This window comes from Lissotriton vulgaris, chromosome 1_1 (assembly GCF_964263255.1).
Source record: "Lissotriton vulgaris chromosome 1_1, aLisVul1.2, whole genome shotgun sequence".
NCBI classification, from domain to species: Eukaryota; Metazoa; Chordata; class Amphibia; order Caudata; family Salamandridae; genus Lissotriton; species Lissotriton vulgaris.
In genome coordinates this window covers 888,002,482-888,025,508 of record NC_141685.1, presented here as the reverse complement: position 1 = coordinate 888,025,508, position 23,027 = coordinate 888,002,482, and the positions used below count along the sequence as shown (strand labels likewise).

Here is a 23,027-nt window from a genome sequence, read left to right as displayed (position 1 = left end):
TTTTCAGGTTCAGTGCTGGGCTAAAAGATGCAGCACTGGGTTCTCTCCTGATAACAGGTGAGTAATTTGGAATTCGTTGTGTGGGTGGTTTTAGATGAATATTTTAAAGTTTCAAAACTCCGGTCTTCATTCTTTGTGATTTACTGTGCACTGTCACCTTGCCCCTGCTCGGGTCACCACTGAGTTCCCTGATCGCCAAGATATTTAACTATCTGGATATGGAATGCATTCTTCAGTGGCCCCATAAACATGGTGGTCCCTGTTTTGAGGGACAAGCTATCCACACAGACTACACACGCAGGATTCACGCCCAGAGATGATCCTTATTGACCATAAAGCAGAAACTGCACACCCTGAATATAAAATATTTGCTCCTTTTAAGAAGCTTGATTTCTTTGCAGATATCCTCCTACTTCCATCATTTAAACTACTAGATGTTTGTTTTTCGATTGACAGTGCGCTGAAGCCTGTTAACCAGGCGCCAGTGCCAGTGTTCTTTCCCTTAAAAACAAAATGTCTAATTTGTAAGTCCCTAGTAAATGGTACTCCTGGCTAGGGCATGGTTTCTAAGCAGGGTCCCTAAGGGCTGCAGCATGCCGTATGCCACCCTTAGGGACCCATACAAAAAGCGCATGCAGACTGCCATTGCAGAATGCTTGAAAGGGTGCAAGCCCCTCTGAAAACACAATGTTGCGCACTGCCTGTGTGCAATGCCCCTAATCTGCATGTACTATACGTAAGTCACCTCTACAGCAAACCTTAAGAGCCCTAAGGCAGGGCGCATTACAGGTTGCATGTGAGGTCATATCTGCATGAGAAGATCTGCACTTGTGATGTCTAGTTCTATTACTAGATATTGCAGGAGAACAGGAAAGCCATCTTAGGGTATGCACTGGTCATCTTGAGTTCCCCAGCTGTATAATGGCTTTACTGAAACCTATGGTGTTTCATAGCAAACACTGTGAGAAAATTGAGTTTTCTTGCAGGACCGCCCCCCCCCCCGTACACACACTTTGTGCCTGGCTTTTGATGCAACTTTGGCTGTAGAGTACTGGGTCTCTGCTGTCAAGGTTCCCAGTACCAGTGTTCTTTACCTAAAACTGTTCCACAAATTGGCCTTTCAGGCCCTGTGTAAGTCCCTAGTAAAAGGTACCTGGGACTGAAGAGGATCCCTTAGGGACCCCTCACCTAGGCCATACAGACTGCCACTGCAGCATTCTGACCTGGTGCAGACAAAACAGTTGACATGGCACCCTGCTGGTGTGCCATGCCAACTAGCACTGCTTAAGGTATAGCCAAGTCACCCTTCTAGCAGGCCTTACATCCTTAAGGCAGCGTGCTCTGTCACAAGTTTGGGCATATCTGCATGGGCAGATATGCCCCTACAATATTTAAGTGTATTCTTAGATATTGTAAGTGCCTGGGAAGTCAGAGAGAGTACATTGGCTGGAAACTGGACAAGTCGATTTACTCAGCACCATGATGGCTACTCTGAAACCAGGAGCATTTAGTACCAAACTACTCCTCTCAATATACCCACTCTGATGCCAGTCTGGGATTTATTGAAACGTACCCATACAGCACCTCATGAAAATCTACCAACCCTGGTGTGGTCACAGACTGGCTTTAGACAGCCTGCCACTGCCAGACATGTTTCTGGACCCCAAGATCAAGAGCCACTGCTCTCTGGGACCAACAACGAAGCACATCCTCAGCAGAGCTGTCACACCTCCTCCCCCAGGATGGGGACAGTACTTGAGAGGGAAGCTTCAAAGCCCTGTCTCCTTTGTAATGTGACACCCAGCCTTTGCTGCTAGCAGCAGATGGCAACACCCCAGTTTACACCCCTACTTTGCATGGGAAAACCAGTGGGAAAGCTAGGAAGAATAGGTGTGCCTACCTCTGCAAACTCCACCGCTAAGATGAACGGGGCGAGATGAGAGAACACACTTCAGTCCCCTCCAACTTGAAGATGGTGGACTCCTCCAATCAGGGCTAGGACCATGCACCCTCCCACAGGACGGTGGTATAATTGAGGTTGTTGAAAACCCAGTTTCGTTGCCCATTGGCCCTACCTGACACTCCTTTAACACTCCCCTAAATTGAGTATTTAGGTGGCTTCCCCAGACCCTGAAACTAGTTCCTGTCGACCTAAGAACAAAAAAGGATGAAGACGCCACCGTGCAGAAGACTGAATTTGCCTACTGACATCGCCCCAGCCCTACTGGCCTGTCTGCAGCCCTTGATCATCCTGAGAAAAAACTACACCTGTCTAGCAGTCCACGACCTCCACAAACCCCTGGGAGGAATGCCTGCTTCTGAAGAAGACCAGAACTCCAGAGGAGAGTGGCTCTGTCCACATAGAAAACCACAACAAGGACCCCCACTCCGATCGTGATCCTTGGCCACTCTGCACTAGATGTCTCCAGCCTGTGTGCAGGTGGCCCACCGATCCAGAAAAGGTTCTCCAGTGACCCTGAGTCTAAGTCCAGTGTTTTCTGACCCCTCCTGGACTCCACGACTACTCCTAAAGTGTGAATCCAAAGGCTTCCTCCGACCGCGACCGGCACACGTAAGATGAGTCCGAAATCGCACCTAAAGTCCTTATGCCTTGAGGAGCTCGACCGACTAGGTACCTACGACCCACAACACCTCAACTTAACTCTGCTATTGCTGGTTTCCTTTGTGCTGCCTCTGGTTTGACGCCTGCTGCCTGTTTGTCCAACCGAGTGTCTCCATTGAAAAGCATTGGGTTCCCGATGCTGTATTTGCACCCTGCTGCCCCTGTGCCACTGGTAGTGTATTTGTGGTGCTGCTTGTGCCCCCCGTGCTTGCTCTAACCCCCGAAGTTTGGCCCCAGCAACCAATTAACTTGCCTTCAAGCAGTGTCGCTTCAAGCACACCACCAGTCTCCATTGAAACACAATGGGTCCATTTTCGAATTTAATAATAATAATAATCCACATTTGTAAAGCGCACAATCACCCGTAAGGGTCTCTAGGCGCTGGGGGCTGTTGGGAAGATTAAGCAAGCTATTGCCCAGAGTCACATGGTGCTGGGCTAATCTTCCGCCGGCCCAGGGGATCGAACCGTGATCCCCAGATTCCAGAGTCAGTCGCCCTAGCCGCTGCGCCACACCATTTGACTTCTGCACTTGGCCGCCCCTTTGCCGCTGACTTTGTGCTCAGCGGAACCTTACCCTCTGCTGACCTTAACCCCCCTAAAACTGGAACTGTAAGTTGGGTACTTAACTTGTGAAACCGCATTGTTATGTTCCTCCATAGGCTAACATTGAACTGTTTGCAAATTGCAAGTAGCCTTTTAAAAGATTAAAGTATTTTGCTTGAAAAACATGCTTACCTTTTTGTGAAGATCTTGGCCTTAAAATAAAACTTACAGCTTATGTTTTATAAAATTGGTGTTGATCTACCTTTTGAGTCGTGTCATTTATCGATCATTGTGTACTCAACACATGTCTACACTCTGTGTTGGGCCTAAGGTTGCTCGCCCACACTACCACATATAATGTACTTTGGGTTTGTTTTGAGACCTGTACACATCTGGGGAAATACTTACTTTTCCTCTACTTTCTTCTTGAGTGTCTTATTTTGTGACTCTGTACAATGGATACTTAACATTACTCTCTGACCCTAAATGCCCATAGAGAGCATTTGTATGATTCTATGCCAAAGTTTTACAATACGTGAAAATAAAACTTTAAAAGCAAAAAACATCTGTAAAGCCTGGCCGCAATCATGGAAACCTCAATCATTTTATGTTGTGCTGCCAGAGGAGATTCTGATACAGACATCAATGTCTGACCCCTAACTGGCATTTCCTTGACCCAGACAAGGTCGCACTCCTGATCTGCTACCCTCCATGTAGACCTCACACTGCCTGAGCCTGACTCTGTGATTCCACTACCGCATAGTCTCCCTCAGAGCTTCCATTGTCTTTTTTGGTTCTGAGTCTGACCATAGCTTGCCACCACTTGTAGATGACATTGGTGTGAATGAAGATGATGCAACCGCCCGACCCTGCCCCCACACACTGTGCCCATGATAGCCTTACAGGAGGCACCTGGGGTTGATTCTTCCCCTGATATAGGTTTGAATTTGCTGTGTTAATTTGTCATGCAACTGAGCTCCTTAGACCATCAAACTGCTTTCCATTGAGGTAAAGACAAATGTCCTCACAGAAAATTTCCAATCTGGACAAACCTTCTCTCAGCCCTTGCTTTCATTCAGTGAATCCCTCACTGATGCTTCAATGGGCACTAAGTCTAAACCCTGGTCTTGTCCCCCACTGAGTTTCAGGCAGGTTGGCAATACAGGCACTCAGGATGATTTAAAAGTATTTGATTCCAATCAGATGTTCAGGAAAAATATTTTAATCCCAGCTCCCCTTCTCTCTCCCCCCCCCCCCCCTTATTAAGCCACTGATAGTTGGATTGTTTTAATTATTTCACTTTATTTATTTGATTTTTCTTCTGTGCAAATATAATTACTTGTGCATCTTTTATGGTTTTCTAAAGCTGGATAAATACATTTGAATCCTTAACAGTAATGATTGCTCTAGTGTTCCAGAGATTAGCACATCATCACCAACCTTAGTATTTGATGATACCAGGATCTAAAGTATACTCTGTGATTATGCTCCAAATACAGTGATTAACACCTTCAGCGCGGCTCAGATTCCTGCGCTGTGCTGAACGTTCTAATGAGCCAACGGGCTCATGACGGAACGGTTCCGTCATGAGCACAGGCCAACCGACGCTCATGACAGAACCATTCCGTCAATAGCATCGAAGGGGTTAACGGAACGCACTGTAAAATAGAAAATTAAACTAATGTTTTGTTTTCCAGGGTTCCTTAATTATTAACTAGTTGGGCACATCTGGGTCTTGAGTGCAATTGGTTTACACATTTTTGTGCCCTGTATCGCTCTTTTGAGTAACATGTAAATGGTTTTAGATTCTGAAAGAGTTCACATGTGCAAATCAAAGGCCGTGCAGGTGAAAAACCCTTTCTGGTAAGCCATGATAAATCTTCGATTTGCACAAGCAAACTCTTTTAGAATCTAAAACCACCTGCATGATCTGTGCAAAATCCACGCATGCATACCCACACTCTGGCAAGGAATCCATGTGTAAACTTTCTGCACTAAGCATAGCTTCCTTTAGCCTCTCCCCCATACTCCTAAACTTCTCTCTTAAGTAATTATCTTACCTAGTAATTCCCCCACTGAGTTTTCATCTGTTCCTCATTCTCAACTACAATAGCCTTTATATCGAAATTTACTTGAGACTGTTGAATATCAAAGTAAAATGTTTTTGGAGTATTTAGAAGTTAGGGCCATAATGCAAGGGAGGAGCAGGCCCTGTGATCTTCCAGATTTTACCTTAGCAGCTGGTAATGGTTTAATAGCTGTTATCAAGGAAAACCTTTTTTACATTTTATTTGTACCATGAACTCTTACAACTGTGTCCTGATTTGTTTCGTTTTAGGATGACCGCCTGCGTGAACCTCTGCAGAGGCTAAAAGTGGCCGTCAGTAATATCATGCCCTTACAAATCTCCAGATTCCAGGACCACTGCCTGGCCCACAACCGAGCAAAGACTGCGAAGTATGTAATATAGACCGACATATAAACACACACCTGACTTTAATCTAATATCCATGGACTCACCATAGATTGATATGCTTAGTATGCCTACCTTGATGTTGACGTTTAGAGATGTATCATTAGGTTTTAAAGTCTCAAACATGTAGTTCACTTTTTTAGTGTTTGTATATGTTTGGGAGGGTGGGGGGGGGTTTAACCATTTTTTATTCCCTTTTAGATCCACGAAGGCACCAACCAAGGCTGTTTGCTTTTCTGCTGTTGCTAGAGATCTAAAATCAATGCCTTAATTTGAATCCCTACACAGTTAAGAAGTGATGACCAGAGCCCTCAGATTTTAAAATTGTCATTGCATTTAGAGAATGCTTTCTGTCACTGTTCCCCCCCAAAATTTTCAGCGAATTCTGCAAAAGCACCCAGGTGCATGCAAGTGTGGTTGCTTGGTGAGGTGTATATTTTGAAGGAGTTGGTCAAATTTCCTGGAGTGTGCTCCTTGTTTGCTTGGATAGTGGAGGCATAGTGCCTACAGTTAAATGTGTATTGGGAAAAATGTGTGGAGATACTTCTCTGATTCCTAGCATTATGCCAATATAGTGATGAGGAGGGGAGATTTGAACATCCACAGGGATGACTGGTGACCTCTCTCTGCTTCATTTGATTTACTGCAAATCGATCTGTACAGTTAAATCATTGAGTTTCTGATAGACACTTCTAACTGTAGATGCCTCACCTTTTGAATATTCCTCAGGGGTCTGACTGGATACAGAAAATCTTCAGTATTACCCATCCGCATGATCAGGCTGCTTCGTGCGGCTTCGCATGAATGTCATTTGGCTCCGAAAGTGACACGCATAGTTTCATAAAAGTCACAATCATGTATGCTGGTCTCCATTTTTCGAGGATTTATTTTTCTAATCCGTTTTTAAAAGATTGTGCTCTGGAAAGTGTCATTCCTTAAAACTACATGGTTCAAACCTTGTAGGGATTATAACAAGAAAATGGCTTTGACTGGGCCTGCGCCTTGATAAATGCTAAGGCCTTCTGGGAACACAAAGCCAAATTCTGGTAAAGCACTGGTAAACGCCATGCCATGTTCAGTGTGACAAAGATCGCAGCAGGAATGACTTCAGGAGCAGGACCTGGTCCAGCACCTCCCCTTCAAAGTCTTCGAGTAAGTTGAAGGAGAAACATAAAAGTTCGAGGCATGTGGGCTGCTGAATACATATATGTGCATAGATCGCCGCCTAGTGTTGGGTCGGATGATTGCACATTGTTGTCCTGGAAGAGTGTTCGAAGTATCACGAGATAGGTGGCTCCTCCCTCGGACTACAGTGCGCATGGGCATCCTCTCCATCCCCAGATTGTTTTTTCCGCCATTGGGTTCGGATGCATTTTCCTGTACTCCAAGTTCGGAATCGAAATAAACTTCTCTAATAGGCCAAAAGGCCTTCGGATTAGTCGGTATTGTTTTTAATCGGTACCGAAAAGCGTTCTTCACAATTTACGTGCACTCCGGTCGTCGAATCGGGCCCTTGGGCCTTCTCGACGCCACGTGGACCGACGGTCGATGGAACATAGTCCATTCAAATATTGCCCGCAGTGCAACTCAAAGTTCCCGCATACAGATAAGCATCCAGTATGCAACAAATGCTTGTGCTGGGACCACATAACTCCGAGGATATAAGATTGCCACAGGTGAACACCCTATCACTGGACAGCTGTATGGAATATATTTAAATACCACAATTGCTCTTCAGTTAAAAGCTAAACTGTTAACTGGGCAGAAAGTTTAAAGCTGACTGATAGGAGATGCGTTGCCAGTGGATATGCTGGAAGCTGATAATCATACCCCCAGATAGAACAGAGCCAGTCCGTTAAAATTCTGCCAGTACGAAGGCCACTTCTTTAACTGTGAAAGCAGCAAGAAGGTTAGAGAAGACCCTTACAGCAAAGCAGTTAAGCCCTCGTGTACATGGGGGTGTGTACAAAAACAATGTACAGCTGTTTGAGAGGGAGACTGTTCTTTTTACTAGAAGGCTAAGGGGGGTTTCTCAGCCCGGCGTCTGATGAGCGCAGATGGGCCACTGTTGGCCCAGTCTTCACATGGGCGCTGCAGGAAGGCCAGGTGCCTTTTGCGCGCATTGCAGCCCCTCAGCAAACATCTGGCCAGCTGGGCGACGTAGTCTCATCCCAGCAAGAGGCAGAAAGTGAAATGCAGGCAAGGGCCAGGAGAGAGATGTGTATTGATTCACATATTATCAAAGCCAAGAATGGTGAAGCTAGCCCTGACGAGCAAAATGATAGTTATAATTCTTACCGTTAGCGGCCCAAGAATATATTGCATCCTTAAGCAAGGTACAGGAGTGGCAACTTTGTTGTAGGAAGTCAGAGAGCTATGCACAGATTCCCTCTGATTTTAACAATCACCTAGGTGAAGTCCACAGAACAAGTACAATTGCTAGAACCCTAAGCAAAAAAGTCAGGAATATCATTGTAATGAATTGGTGTACGTTTAAGGCTTTTCTGGTATTGGCAAGCACCCCAGTTAGCCTAATTTCTTCAAGCATTGGTAATTCTACATTCCATGCCGATTCCGTTCCTTGAGCTGAGAATCCCAGCCTGACTAGGAATTTTTTAAGCATGTTGCTCTTTGAAATAGAGCACTGATGGAAAACTACTGTTAAATGGTAAGCAATTATTTTGTTGCCTTTGATTGCTGAAATGTTCTTGAGTTTGCAATTTTTAGGTCATTTGAAAATCTAAAATATCCACTTTAAGAAAATGTCCCTCTGTCAGAATTCCCTCATATTGGAGATCCAGGCTTGGCGAGATCCTCATTGTAGAGAACTGGGATATTAGTTGATTGCGCTGAGAGACCTCATCAAGCAAAATTGCCAAAATGTACGAAAAGGTGCAGTTAGGTTCTTTAATATAATCTTTAGCCCAGTCCTGGGTAGCTGTGACACAGAACAGCCAAGTGAACTCGTGTAAGCAATTTGAAGTACCAAAAAAGTGGGAAAATTGGAGATACGAATTTCTGAAGATTTGGGGAAAAAAAGGTAATCCCTGTAGTTTACTGCAACGTTCTGCAATGAACCTAGAACAGTAGGATTCTTCTGGGAAAGTTTGTGGCTACCTACGAACCGGCAGTTTTTCTCACCGAGGGTAACCGGTGCATCTCTTTCAAGACAGGCTTCACTGGGGTTGTCTTGCTCCTGTGGACATCCTTGGACATAGCCTCTTGTTCCTTTGATGCAGTCCTTGGCTCCACAACTTAAGTGGCATTGTTTGGGTTGAGGACTCCGTCTCCGAGCATGCACCAGGCAAGTCTTAGCTGAGTCTAGTTGCGACTGGTCAGAACTCCAGACGCAGGGGTTTGTAGTTTTTTCTTGCCCAGTTGAAGAAACTCTGAGGAAGAGTACGTTCCAACATCTACCACAGGGATAGAACTTGATGGGCACCTGAAAGGGTACCTAGGACGCGGCAGAACATACTAACTGTCCCAAGTACGTGGCTATTCGTCAAAGTTGTCCTCGTAGAATAGCAATTTTCTTTCTCTATGCAGCTGAACAAGGACACTGCCAACTAATTGCGTGGAGCATAAAATCATTCAATTGACCATTTCACTTTTACAATTATTTTAAGTGGACCACAGTACTCATTAATCACCTACCATATAAGCTTCCACCGGGAAACAGACCTTAATCTATTTGGATTAACACGCAGTGGTGATCAAGTAAAGTACGACTAGAAACTAAGTTCAGATTTGCTTGAAAAATTACAGCCACGTGAAAAACGGAGATAGGGGACGGGAACTGAGCACCAGTCTGTGTTGCATGAGCAGCGCACCGGTTTTCTGGCACTTTGGAGCTCTACCCCTCCGGTTGGGTGGCCTGTAACTGGGCAATAATCTTTTTCAACTTAGGACCAACATAAGGGGGCAGTAAGCAATAGCATTTCGACTATACCGTGGGTTAATACCCCTAGCTAATGACTCTTTGCTATAAACCGGACGACTAAAAATTATACCCAAAACAATTCCGAGTGACCTCCTATACTGTTATGGCATATAAAAAACTAAGGTGAAGAACCATCTTTATGAAAAGGATGGGAACGGAAGAGGCAACTCGTAGGGGCACTAACAAGACAACAAGAGCAGGAAAGCATGTAGTAACCCCCGGGATTAAAAAGTACTTTGAGAACCTAAAGTCAGACGAACAGGGGCAACTAAGAAAAGACCAGACAATCAAGGAAAAGAATGGATGTAAAGAGGAGGTAAAGGAAGGTCTACATCAAACCAACATTCAAATACAAAGAACACCTGAGGCTCCTCAAAAAAGTATTCTGTTTGCCTTGGAGGACTCTATCACTAATCATGACGTGCCAGGCTTAATAACACTAGAATCACCCAAAACGCAACAATCTCAAGAATACAATATCACTTGCCCAGATAGCAATATCAAAGACCTAACATTTCATAAGGGACCCCAAAAGGAGACTGAGAATATACAGAATAGCACTCCGCAAAAACCTTCTGACATAGAGGGATGCCTAGAGAAATCCCCAGATCTGTCTCTTTTCAAAAATACAGGCTTCTCTAACAATTACACCCCAGTCTCCAAATCTGTTTTCTCTGCAAAATATCCTGGAGTCGGTTCTCATTCACCTAGGGAATATACTGGAAAATTCTGACCAAACCCTCGATACTCAACTAGGTATATTAAAATTTCTAGTAGAGGAAAAAAAGAATAAAGAGCAAATGAAATAAACAAAAATAATAGGAGTCTGCAAAAAATGTAAAGTGCAAAACTCTTATAGATCAAAAGCTGATTCAGCAGAAACGCTTCTCCCTTTAAAAAAAGAAATCGCAACTCAAACCGCAAGAAAACCTTTCTTGAAATCTCAGGTTAATTAGGAAAACAGCCAGATTTATTCCCTTAGAAGCCTCTTTAAGGAAGAAACCACATCAACATCATATCATCCGCCTAAAGCATACTATCCAATTTTCACAATAAGCAAACCAAAATCCACGGTGAATAGCCCTGACACATCTCAATGCAAAACCACTGCTGAGATTGAGCTACTAAGCAATGATACAAAGGGCCAAGATAGTAACAAAGGCAAAAGAGGACCAAGTTGAAAAGGAGAAAGGTGAAGAATTGAGAAAAAGAAAGCACGTAAAATGATATATCAGATGGATCCCCTTTTTCCAACCGGATCTTCTGATAAAGAGGAAAGAGCAGATTCCCTTCAGATCATGAAAATAAAGGAGCAGAAATCATCAGTAGTAACGCAAACTGTTAATGTTAACCATCTGAGTAAATTAAACCCAAAGGCAAAATATTTTTCTCTAGGAGGGCAAGGATCTTCAAGTCCGGCACTAAGAGAAATCCCAAAACGACTGGTCTCTACTCAGAAAAAGCATCTACAGGCAGAGATAATTCGGTCTAATTCTCTGGAAATTACGGAATTATTTCCGGCAGACCATGCACCACTCAACCGTGACCGAATTATTAGCCTGCTACAAAAGATTCAACCATTATAATTGCTAGAGCGAAACGAAATAAAACTAGTAATGTTCCCGGAGAAATCAAAAACGACTAATTGTAGAATTTTGGTCTCCAGTAATACCAGGAATTATATTGAAGGAGAGGGAGACCCTCCATAAATATGGACACGATCTGACCCCAGTAGTACAGCACGACGACCACAAAAACCCATAACAGAAGAAATCTCTTAAAATGCAGTGGTCGAAGCAAATCTCTAACGTCATGACCAATCCCCCAGATCTTACTTCAAAAAATATATTTGTCTCCATAAACAATGGGGAAAAAAGTCTGGAGGAAAAATACCCTCAGCGAGGAAACAAAGGGGGAATACTCATGGACCTGGATCTCGGAGACCCTGAACTGTAATAATCAAATCAAAGACAAAAAATCCCCTGTTTAGCACAGGCTTGTCGATCACCTCCTGGAACATAGCGGGTAAAACTAAACAAAAAATTGATGAAATAACAAAAAAATTCCCCAGCTATAGTGGCCCTCCAAGAAACATGGTCCACATAAAACTTTAACCAAGAGAAATATTTTGTATATGATACCACTGCAGAGCAGGTTGAACGGGGACACGCAAAAGGAGGGATTGCAATTTTATTAAATGAAGATTTCAAATGGGCCCAAGAAATAATACCAACTAATTCAAATAACCACCAATGTATTAAGGTCAAATTCAGGATAAATCCTCTAGAAACTTTAATAGATCTTTTAATTTATAAAATCTATTTCCCCCCCCGGAGCAAAAATGGACACACTCGCTTTTGAAATCCTAAAAGACATTGAACAAACAATAGAAAATCAAGGGTATCCATCGTTCTTAATTATGGGTGACCTAAATGGTAAAATTTCCAATGAGTTATTACAAAAATGGGCAGACTGGCACAAAGAGGAGGCCTTGGGAATTTCCACACCACTATTCCCTAAGGAAAACAAGGCGGATAAAAGAGGAAAAATTCTAGTAGCATCACTCCCTATGTTACATGGAGTAATATTGAATGGCAACGTAGAAGGCGACATTCCCGCCTCAAACACAAGGCAGGGTAATAGTAGTCCATCTCTACTGGACTACATGATATGTAGCTACGACCTATATGGCTCAGTCCTACAACTTAAAATAAACTTTGTTCATGGTAGTGATCATGCCATTCTACTAGCAAAAACAGAGTGGATAACGCTATCTAAACTCTCAAGTGCAATGATGTACAACCATAGTTCAGTACTGGCGAATCCAACCCAAAGACTTATTCATTGGAATTCGGCTACATTTAATAAAATAATCAACTTAATAGACTCAATGCAACTTCTGCAAGTATCCCATTCTGCAAATCTGATAACCAATTTTGAAATGGTCATCAAAAAGCTAACACAAAAATTGCAGGAAAAACTAAGGCAATCAAGATCAACAAAGAATCTAAATAAAAGGCCAAAGTTAGCAACCAATACAAAACTTTTGAATAAACTGATTAGAGAACAGTTTATAGAAAATTCTCCATCTAAACAGCTAGAAATTAACAAACTAAAAAATCAACGCAGCAGAGAAAAGGAAAAAAACAAGAGAATAGCACAAGATCAAAATTGGGTAGACCTGCAGATTGCAGCAAAGCAAAATAACCAATGAGCCTATTGGAGTATAATCGCCAAAGAAACGGGCACGAAAAAAGCCCTACAAGCTATACTGGTCCCTCCAAAGGAATGGGATTGTTACCTCGCCAATCTATACAAACTAAACACCAATTCGGAAATGATCCATAATCTTGCCATGAACGCAGAAACAAAACCTCTAAATAGTGGAGTAACAAGTCTTTTCTCAATCGAGCTACACATTAGAAAGGCGCGAACAACAGGAGCATCAGGCCCAGATCAAATTCCGATTACGGTCCTCCAGTGCAATCCTAAAGGATGGAGCAGGGCGTTATCTCCCCTTTTTAATTATATTTACACCACCGGAGAAATCCCCAATCATGGAAGGGGAGTATAGTAATACCTATACATAAAAAGGGTACAAGGCTACATCCTGGCAACTACAGGCAAATAGCCCACCTAGATGCATCAGGAAAAATCTTCACTGCAACAGTTTTAGATCATCTTAAAGATTGGGCCTTTTCATCTAGTCAAATTTCGCTATATCACCCTGGTTTTAGATCAAAGCATTCGGTCACGGACAACATTGCAGTGTTACAAACCATCTTCGATAAATACGTGACTGCTAAATCTCAGGTTGTATATGCTGCGTTTATCGACTTTTCCACTGAATTTGACAGAGTGGATAGAGGAACCCTCTGGAGAAAACTTGGCAAAATGGGCATCCCAGACAAATTACTGCATATACTAATATCACTACACACAAAAACTTGGTGCCAGGTTCAAATGGGGAAGGGAAAAGGGTCTTACTAGTTCTATCCTGACTCCAAACGGCCTCAGGCAAGGATGCCTCCTCGCTCCCCTACTGTTTTCCCTGTACCTTAGCGATCTGCCTCATCGTTTCCAGGAGACAAGTAACTTTCCATCAAAAATTGCCTTCCACAAAATGCACACGATGGTATATGCAGACGATATAATTATACTAGATCTAACCCCATTTGGTCTGCAAAGGAGCCTTCAGGCACTCCGCAAATACTCGAAGGAAAACTTTCTAATCCCAAACATCGCGAAAACAAAAATAGTCCCGTTCTCAGGAAGGAAAAGGAGTATCAAATATCATTGGTCCCTAGGTGAAAAAAGGGTTGAAGTCGTAAACGAATACCTATCTAGGTCGAATCTTTACTAAGTCTTTACAGAATAGGCCTCACACTCTGAATTTGAACCGGAAGTCGGATATGCACGTGGAAGCACTCTCTAGGCTGTACGCCGCTTCTGGATAAAGACACTTCTTCTCCATGCTTAAAGTATACAGCGTTAAAATTCCACCAGTTCTGTCATACGCTTTGGAATACATACCAATAAGTCAATGGAACTTTTTGGACCTAAGAGAAGGAAAGATTCTACAGAAACTAACAAAGTTGTCCCAGGCACTACCAGTACAAGCTCTCCGCCTAGAGTATTCACTAACTAGTGCCTACGCCCGAGGAATCGCCAATGTAATTAGGTGGGCATACAATCTCCTACATGCGGAGGAAGGAACGCTCCGATCCTTGCTTAAAATAGAAACATTCGAGCGCGGATCATCGAAGCATGTATTCTCAAGAAACGTTTTAACGGCTTACAAACTCTCAGAGACTAACACTAACTTGTTACTATCCTGGACACCTGCCCACCTGAAACTCTTCTTGAAGCAATTTACGCCAAGACTTAGCTTTGACCTTGACTCTCAGCATTGTCTTAAATTGCCCCTTTACAAAAATGTTGCAGAATCTTTCGAATTCAAGAAAGCTCAACAGTACATTACTTTTAATCTTAACCACGGGGCTAGGAGATAGATTGTCCTGCTCCGATTAGGAATACTCCCTGTAAAAACCGGAACATCTAGGTGGCATTCAAAAGAAAGCACTATTTGTAATCTGTGTAATGGTGGAGAGCAGGACTTAGAGCATTTTTTGTTTACCTGCCCAAATGCAACAGTTGTTAAGACAAGGAAAAGGTTTCTACACCCAGTCTATGCTAAATGTAAAATCAACTCTGTACATGAAATGATTAACTTATGTAAAGCTCCGCCAAATGAATTTGTATGTTATAACTTTAAAAAAAATTTAAAACCATTTTTATCTTTGTATTAGAACGAAAACTTTTAACAAAATGGTTCAAAATTGACTATGGTGTACTAAATATTTGTGGTCCTCAGTGGAGAACCAAATCAAATCAAATAAACTTGAAACTTGATGGAGAGTCCGTACTTTATCTCTCAGCATATACTAGCAGCAGCACTGCAAATCTTTGGTTGGGGACCAGCTGTGCACTTGGAAATCAGTCTCCTTTAGCCTTTTGAGGTCCTGTTGTTTAATGGAGAGCTATCGCATTAGCCCTTAGTCACTTTGCAATCTTTTGGCGAAGTCGGAGTTGGTTCAACCCTAGGGATGGGGGTCTCACCACCCACTCAACAGAAGGCTCAGTCTACTGTGAAATCTTAGGGTGCAGCAGGTGCACTGCAGTGACTCAGTCGGAGCAGTCCTTCTGTGTTCTACAAATCCAGCAGTGAACTCAGTTTGCTTGACAGGTTTGCCAATTTTATCCTTTGCACACCTTTGTGGGAGAGGAGCACTCACAAGCCAATTGGGCTACTGCTCTTCCTTGCAGGTGTGGCAACAAACTATCCAGGAGTTTACTATTCTGTCCGCTACCAACATGGCCAGACCCTTCTTTCCCCCTATGGAGCTCCGTAGCCCACCCCAGAGATGTGGCTACTTGGGGACCATGCTCCCCCCTTCAGTAAGACTCCTAATATAATTAAAGTGGAGCCAGTCTGGCTGACCAGCAAAGGAAAAGGGTTAGGCACGGAGTGACATCTGTTCCAGAGGGGAAACCTGCCTTTGAAGTGTAATTAGTCCACTGCACCGTCCCCAGCCATTCTGGTACAGGAGACCACTTGGCACCTAATCACAGGACATGCCTAGCTGCTGTAAGCTGCTGGGCTAATCAGAATAGGTACTCAGTGGCCTTTTACACAGCTTTGAAAGGTAAAGCTTCTAAAGTTACTTTTCTAAAATAGTTATGTTAAATAAATCTATGACGACACGTTCGATTTCATATAACTATTAATTTTGACACTTTGAAACACCCTCCCGGCTAGTTCCATAAGAAAATTACACTTTATTAGAATTAATAAGTCACCCAATATTATCCAATTCGACTACCTGTTTATCAATAGGGATAATCGACTTTGGAGATTTTCTACTACCAGGACATGTAAGACATACTTTATAGATGGCCTGCTATTTAGAACATGCACTCTACCCTCTGGTCACTTAGGGTAGACGTTAGGGGTGACTTATAGGTAATAATAGGGGAGGTTTGGGCCTGTCAAATCGGTCAATTTGACAGGTCGAATTAGACAGTGCTACCACGGCCATGTTTTGTTGCACTGCAGTGGTACTCACTTAAGTGCACTAGTGTCCCCTAGTGGCGCTGTACCCTGAGTACCCTATACTATTGACTAACTGGTAAGTTAAACTTTCCAATAAGGATATCCAAGTTGGATATCTTTTTACTTGCCATCTAGGTTGCAGAACAGGCCTGGCGCCAAATTCACTTGCCATTTTAGGTATGGCACCAATGCCACAGGTACCTAAGGGAACCTTAACTTACAGGCTTTAGGTACTCTGAGTACCTTTCAGTAGGGACGTACATGTAAGTTAACCTTTCCAATTTGGGACTAGCCAACTTTTACCCTCTGGTACACACGGTTCGAGGCATGTGAGCTGCTGAATTCATATCTGTGCATAGATCGCCGCCTAGTGTTGGGTCCGGATGATTGCACATTGTTGTCCTGAAAGAGTCTTCGAAGTATCACGAGATAGGTGGCTCCTCCCCTGGACTACAGTGTGCATGGGCATCCTCTCCATCCTCAGATTGTTTTTTTCCGCCATTGGGTTCGGATGTACTTTCTTGACTCAAGTTCGGAATCGATATAAAACTCTTTGCGCAAGGCCAAAAGTCCTTCGGGGCGTCCGTATTGTCTTGTTCGGTGCCTATACTTCATTCAGTTCTTCGAACAGGACGTCGAAGGCCGTTTGCCTTTTCGACACCACAGGCCCCAACTACTACGACGATGGAACGGAGGCCGTTCAAGAGATGCCCCGTCTGCAACTCAAAATACCCTCACATTGATGTGCACCCAGTGTGCAATAAATGTTTATCCCCGGACCACGACGAGGCCAGCTGTATTGCCTGTTCAAAGTTCTGGTCGAAGAAGACGCTTCGACGTGCCGCGCGACAGTCGGCACAGAAAGCGGCTCCTGACCCGGAGAACATCTTCGAGGCCAGTGACGATGAAGGCGTCTATGAAGAGGATCCTGACCAGCAGTCGGACCCCGAGTCGGAGCAAGACTCTACTTTAGGTGTGGACGACGATGAAGACTACGTCCATGACGAAGACGTCGTCGAGGTAAGAGACGACGCAGAGGCCATCGGAGCCGTCGATGACGACTCGAGCAATGAGCAAGGCCCACCCGCAATCGCGGGGCATAATATTGACACTGTGCTCTCTAAGGCTCAGGTCGAGGCATCGCCGGAAGGTCTTAGCCGAGATCTTACGACACATTCTGTAGCCCGCGTCAAGGCCCGGCTAAGAATACTTCTAAGGAGCCATCGGTCGATCCCCCAAAATCGAAACCAAAACCAACAGAGGCAAAAACTAAACCGAAACTGTTGAAGACAGTCCTCGGATTGACGCCCTCTAACTCCTCGGCTCCAGTCAGGTCTGCAAATGTCATCGACCCTTCGGGGCCACATGGCGGCGTCGGCCCCAAGAGCGGGGCGCCGAAGCCAGTCTCGACGGTCTAGCACGTCACTGACGCCGTCGACGTCCAAACATGGTGACACTGCCAAATGACTCCAGGCTAAAAAGACTGTCGAACCGACGCTTGCAGCCTCTAAGCCAATGTTAAGCAAGGCCCTTGAGTCGAAGACCAAACCCGACCCAAAAGAGCATATCGCGTCGAAGCCCAAGGCCGTACCTGCTGCGCACCATGAGCTAGAGTCGACGCAAGGCCGCAAGCATGCTGGTGATCCACCGAAGCAAATCGGATCGAAGACGACGTCAATCTCTAAGAAGGTCGGTTCGGCTCCGGTGCTTCTTCCACCAATTAAATACGGACTGCCGCCGACCGCTCGACCTAAAGCGTTCGAGCCTAAAGCGTTCGAGCCACAAAGGAGCACCGAAACCTCCAAAAAGGTATCGGGACCTTCCAAGTCTCAGTCCATTCCGAAGGAGGTAATGTTCCAGGCACCCTCGTATGACAATCAGTCGGAGCTCTTAATCGACTCTTGCAGACTCACCATTCACAAACGGAAAATCGCTCCAGAACATCATTTAGAGTCATACGAAATCCCTCTCAAAAGGAAAGAGGATTCAGCCACCTCACCTGTTCTCTTTGAACATGTGGAGTCATATACACAACACAATGCCTATTCTCCCACACGCAGCGATGAGGATGTGAGAGAGGATTAGTCTCATATGGGATTTATTTATCATGCTGACACAGATCAAGAGGAACCTCAACACTGGACTGACCCTGTTGACCCACACACTACGCCTGATACTCAGTCCTATAATGTCAAAACCTCGCCTACTGAAGACACGGCGGCATTTAACGCTTTAATTGAAAGGGAAGCCATTAACCATGACGTTGAAATGCACGCTGAGCCAGTGGAGGAGGACTTTCTATTCGATACTTTCTCCACCTCAGAAAGATCGGTAAAGACATTGCCTATGCTAAAGAGTGTCCTCAAACATGCTACCGACATTTTAAAGGAGACCACAAGGGCAAGGGTTGTAAACCCAAGGATTGAAAGAAAATATAGGCCTGTGCCTGTGGACCCTACGTACATCAAGGGCCAGCTCCCATTGGACTCCCTAGTAGTGGCTAATGCTCGCAAGAGAGCAAACTCTCAAACAAGTGGTGATGCTCCTCCTCCGGACAAAGAATCCAAAGTCTTGGAAGCTTCTGGCAAACGGGTAGCAGCTCAAGGGCTAATATTTGGAGGATCTCAAATACGCAGGCCCCATTAGCCAGATATGATAGGGCTCACTAAGACACGTTAGAACAGCTGATGCAACACCTGCCTGATGCTTATAAAGAGGGAGCAGAAATGCTAATACAGGAAGGAAAGTTAATTTCAAATGCATCCATCAAGTGTGCACTCGATGCAGCAGACACAGCAGCTAGAGCCATCAATACTAGTGTAATGCTGAGACGTCATGCCTGGCTCCGCATCTCTGGTTTCAAACCAGAGATCCAAACAACTTTGCTCAATCAGCCAGTTAACCCTGACTTTCTTTTTGGTCCTGATGTAGACACGACCCTTGAAAAAATTAAAAAAGACAGAGACAGCAAAATCCATGGGGGCTCTGCAGTCACAGCAGTTCAGGGGCAGTTCCTTTTGTCGCTCCGGTAACAGGGGAGCTTCTAGAGGTCAGGCATTGCAGCAAGCCCAATACAACAAGGGGAGCACGCAGACCACCTACAACAAGAATAACAGGGGTGGATATCGTGGGAACAGCACCAAAGGCAGAGGACGTGGAAATAACAATGCCAGATCCTCCGCCACCAATAAACAGTGGCGCCTTGTCACTGCCCCCGACCATATAACACCGGTCGGGGGAAGACTCCAGCAGTTCCTGCCAGTCTGGGAAGGCATTACCACAGACAGGTGGGTGAGACAACTTACCCAATACGGCTATTGTCTGGAACTAACCTCCACTCCTCCCAACATACCCCCAAGGCACCGTCCTATGTCCGCAGAGCACATGCACTTATTGCAGCAAGAAGTAATCTGCATGCTGCAAAAAGGAGCCATAGAACTAGAGCCTTTAGAACAGGAAGGTACAGGGGTGTACTCACTGTACTTCTTGATCCCAAAAAAAGGACGGTTCCCTGCGACCCATTATAGACCTCAGACCCTTAACCAGTACATCTTGTCAGAACATTTTCACATGTTAACTTTACAGCAAGTTCTACCATTGCTCAGGCAGGGGGACTTCCTGGCAACACTAGACCTGAAAGATGCCTATTTTCACATTCCCATTCACCCAGGTCACAGGTTCACCATCAACAACCAGCATTACCAGTTCAAGGTCCTGCCTTTCGGGGTCACTACAGCCCCCAGGGTGTTCACCAAGTGCTTGGCGACAGTGGCTGCGCACCTTTGGAGACAACACATCCATGTCTATCCTTACCTGGACGACTGGCTTGTTCAAGCAAAATCAGCCCAGCAATGTGCCAGCCACATGTCCCGCACAATTCACTTCCTACAGTCTAGGATTTTCACTGAATTACCCAAAATCACACCTTCAGCCCGCACATGTACAACATTACCTAGGGGCAACAATAAACACTATGACAGCAACAGCACAGCCAAACTCGGCCAGACTCAACAGCATGCAATTGCTAATTCAGAAATTCAGACCCCAACACTTGCTCCCGGCGCAGGTGTTCATGCAACTGATAGGTATGATGGCCTCCTGCATCTTCATAGTCCCACACGCAAGGCTGCACATGCGTCCCCTCCAGGAGTGCTTAGCACGACAGTGAAACCAGGCTTGTGGACATCTAAAAGACCTAGTGTTGGTGACCGGTCGTGCTTACAACTCTCTGCATTGGTGGAACACACAAAACCTTTGCAGGGGACGACCGTTCCAAGAGCCTGTACCACAAGTAGTGCTGACAACAGACGCGTCTCTCCAGGGCTGGGGAGCGCATGTCCTCCATTATACAGTGCAGGGACTATGGACGACACAGCAGCAGAAGATGCACATCAACCTGCTGGAGCTGATGGCAATCTTCATGGCGATGAAGGCGTTCAAATTACACTTGTGCAACAAAGTCGTGCTGATCCGAACGGACAACATGACTGCAAGAAGCAGGGAGGCACACACTCTCCACAATTGTCTCATCTAGCCCAGAGTATGTGGAAGTGGGCCATTCAAAGAAACATGTTCCTCATGGCGGAACATCTCCCAAGCAAAGACAACCAGATGGCGGACCTGCTCAGCAGGCACAGCCATCAGATGCACGAGTGGGAGATACACCCCTCGGTGCTCCAACCATATTTCCATCAGAGCGGTCATCCAGAGATCGACCTATTCGCCACACAGGAAAACGCAAAATGCCAAACCTTCGCCGCCAGGTTCCCACACCCGCAGTCTCAGAGCAATGCGATATGGATGAACTGGTCAGGCAGATTTGCGTACGCTTTTCCTCCAGCACCACTCATACCGCTAGTGGCACGCAAACTGCAACAGCACTCCATGACGCTCATCCTGGTTGCTCCAACGTGGGCACGGCAGGCCTGGTACACCACGTTCCTAGAACTTTCAGTGGTGCCTCACGAAAGGCTGCGCCTCACGCCCAGTCTCCTCACTCAGAGCCATGGAGACATTCAGCACCCAGATCCACAACAGATGAGCCTTGCGATATGGCTACCTCAACCTACCCCCTGACTGTATGAACATCATCAAGGAGGCAAGGCGACCTACAACTAGGGCATGCTATGCGGACAAATGGAAACAGTTTGTCATTTACTGTTCCAATAATTACATTAATCCGCTAGATGCATCCACGCAGAACATCATATGTTATTTGTTGCATCTATACAGATGCAATCTGGCATATAGTTCCATCAGGATACACCTGGCCGCCATTGCAGCATATCTTCAAAACAGGCAGCATCTTTGCCTTTTCAGGGTGCCTGCCATTAAAGCCTTTATGGAAGGACTCAAAATAGTGATCCCTCCCTGGCACCCTCCTTCACCTGTCTGGAATCTAAATGTAGTTCTCACCAGACTAATGGGACCACCCTTTGAACCTCTTCACTCTTGTGAAATACAGTTTCTTACATGGAAAGTGGCTTTTCTGGTAGCCGTCACATCGCTAAGAAGAGTTAGTGAGCTTCAAGCCCTAACTATTCAAGAGCCTTTCATACAGATTAATGCTAATAGGGTAGTGCTACGTACCAACCCTAAATTCATGCCTAAAGTGGTGTCGCAGTTCCACATTAATCAAACCATAGAACTGCCAGTTTTCTTCCCCAATCAAGATACTGTGGTAGAGCGAGCACTGCACACCTTAGATGTTAAAAGAGCTCTCCTGTATTGCATCGACAGGACAAAAGATTTTAGAAAGACTAAACAACTGTTTGTTGCCTTCTCCCCACAACACACAGGCAACCCCATTTCCAAATCCGGTATAGCCAGATGGATTGTTAAGTGCATACAAATCTGTTATCAAAAAGCTAAACGCACATTAACAGTTCCCCCAAAAGCGCATTCCACACGCAAGTTAGGGGCATCCATGGCTTTCCTAGGTAACATTCCCCTAGAGGATATATGTAGAGCAGCCACATGGACCACCATACATACATTTACCAAACACTACTGCGTAGATGTACACTCCAAACAGCAAGCTGCTGTAGGACAGGTTGTTCTCAAAACCATTTTTCAGACTTCTGCAGCTGGCACGGGCAACCACTGCTAAGGAGGTAACTGCTATTTATTCTATGCACAGATATGAATTCAGCAGCCCACATGCCTCGAACGGAATATGCTACTTACCAGTATGCATCTGTTCTTGGCATGTAGGGCTGCTGACATTCATATCGCCTGCCCTCCTCCCCGGTGCCTGTCGCAGCTGTAGCACCCAGAATCATTCTCAGGCATGGTCATCACTTACTGTATTACACACCGTCTCTGCCACAATGGCGAAAAACAATCTGAGGATGGAGAAGATGCCCATGCGCACTGTAGTCCAGGGGAGGAGCCACCTATCTCGTGATACTTCGAAGACTCTTCCAGGACAACAATGTGCAATCATCCGGACACACTAGGCGGCGATCTATGCACAGATATGAATGTCAGCAGCCCTACATGCCTGGAACAGATGCATACTGGTAAGTAGCATATTCCTTTAGGGGTCAGAGCACGTACACTGAATGCTGGACGTCCGTTTCGCAGTGTGCAGAGCCATTACACCTCTACTTAAGGTCATCAAACTGTGGGGCCAAAAAATGGGTGTGAACCTGTGAAAAGTCATTTCACTACAGAATTCTTCTGGAAAATAATATTTTCTTAACGGTTTTCAGTTCTAGGAGCTATCCACTTTGTAGGAAGACATTCATTAGTGTGCTATGATGTTTGTTTGTATCGCCCAAGCCTTTGTACATTTTAGCCATTTCCATGGTTGGTAAAATCCTCACTCACAT

General features: G+C 45.0%; 1 protein-coding gene across 4 annotated transcripts in view; it reads left to right on the top strand.

The window, feature by feature from the left end:
• The window catches only part of UBN2 (ubinuclein 2), a 624,092-nt gene that overhangs the window by 314,780 nt on the left and 286,285 nt on the right, over positions 1–23,027 (top strand). For all 4 annotated transcript variants that reach the window (XM_086958832.1, XM_086958824.1, XM_086958830.1 and 1 more), the window contains one exon: positions 5,507–5,625. In XM_086958832.1, the coding sequence (XP_086814958.1) occupies positions 5,507–5,625 (119 nt within the window). The remainder of the gene's footprint in view (positions 1–5,506; positions 5,626–23,027) is intronic.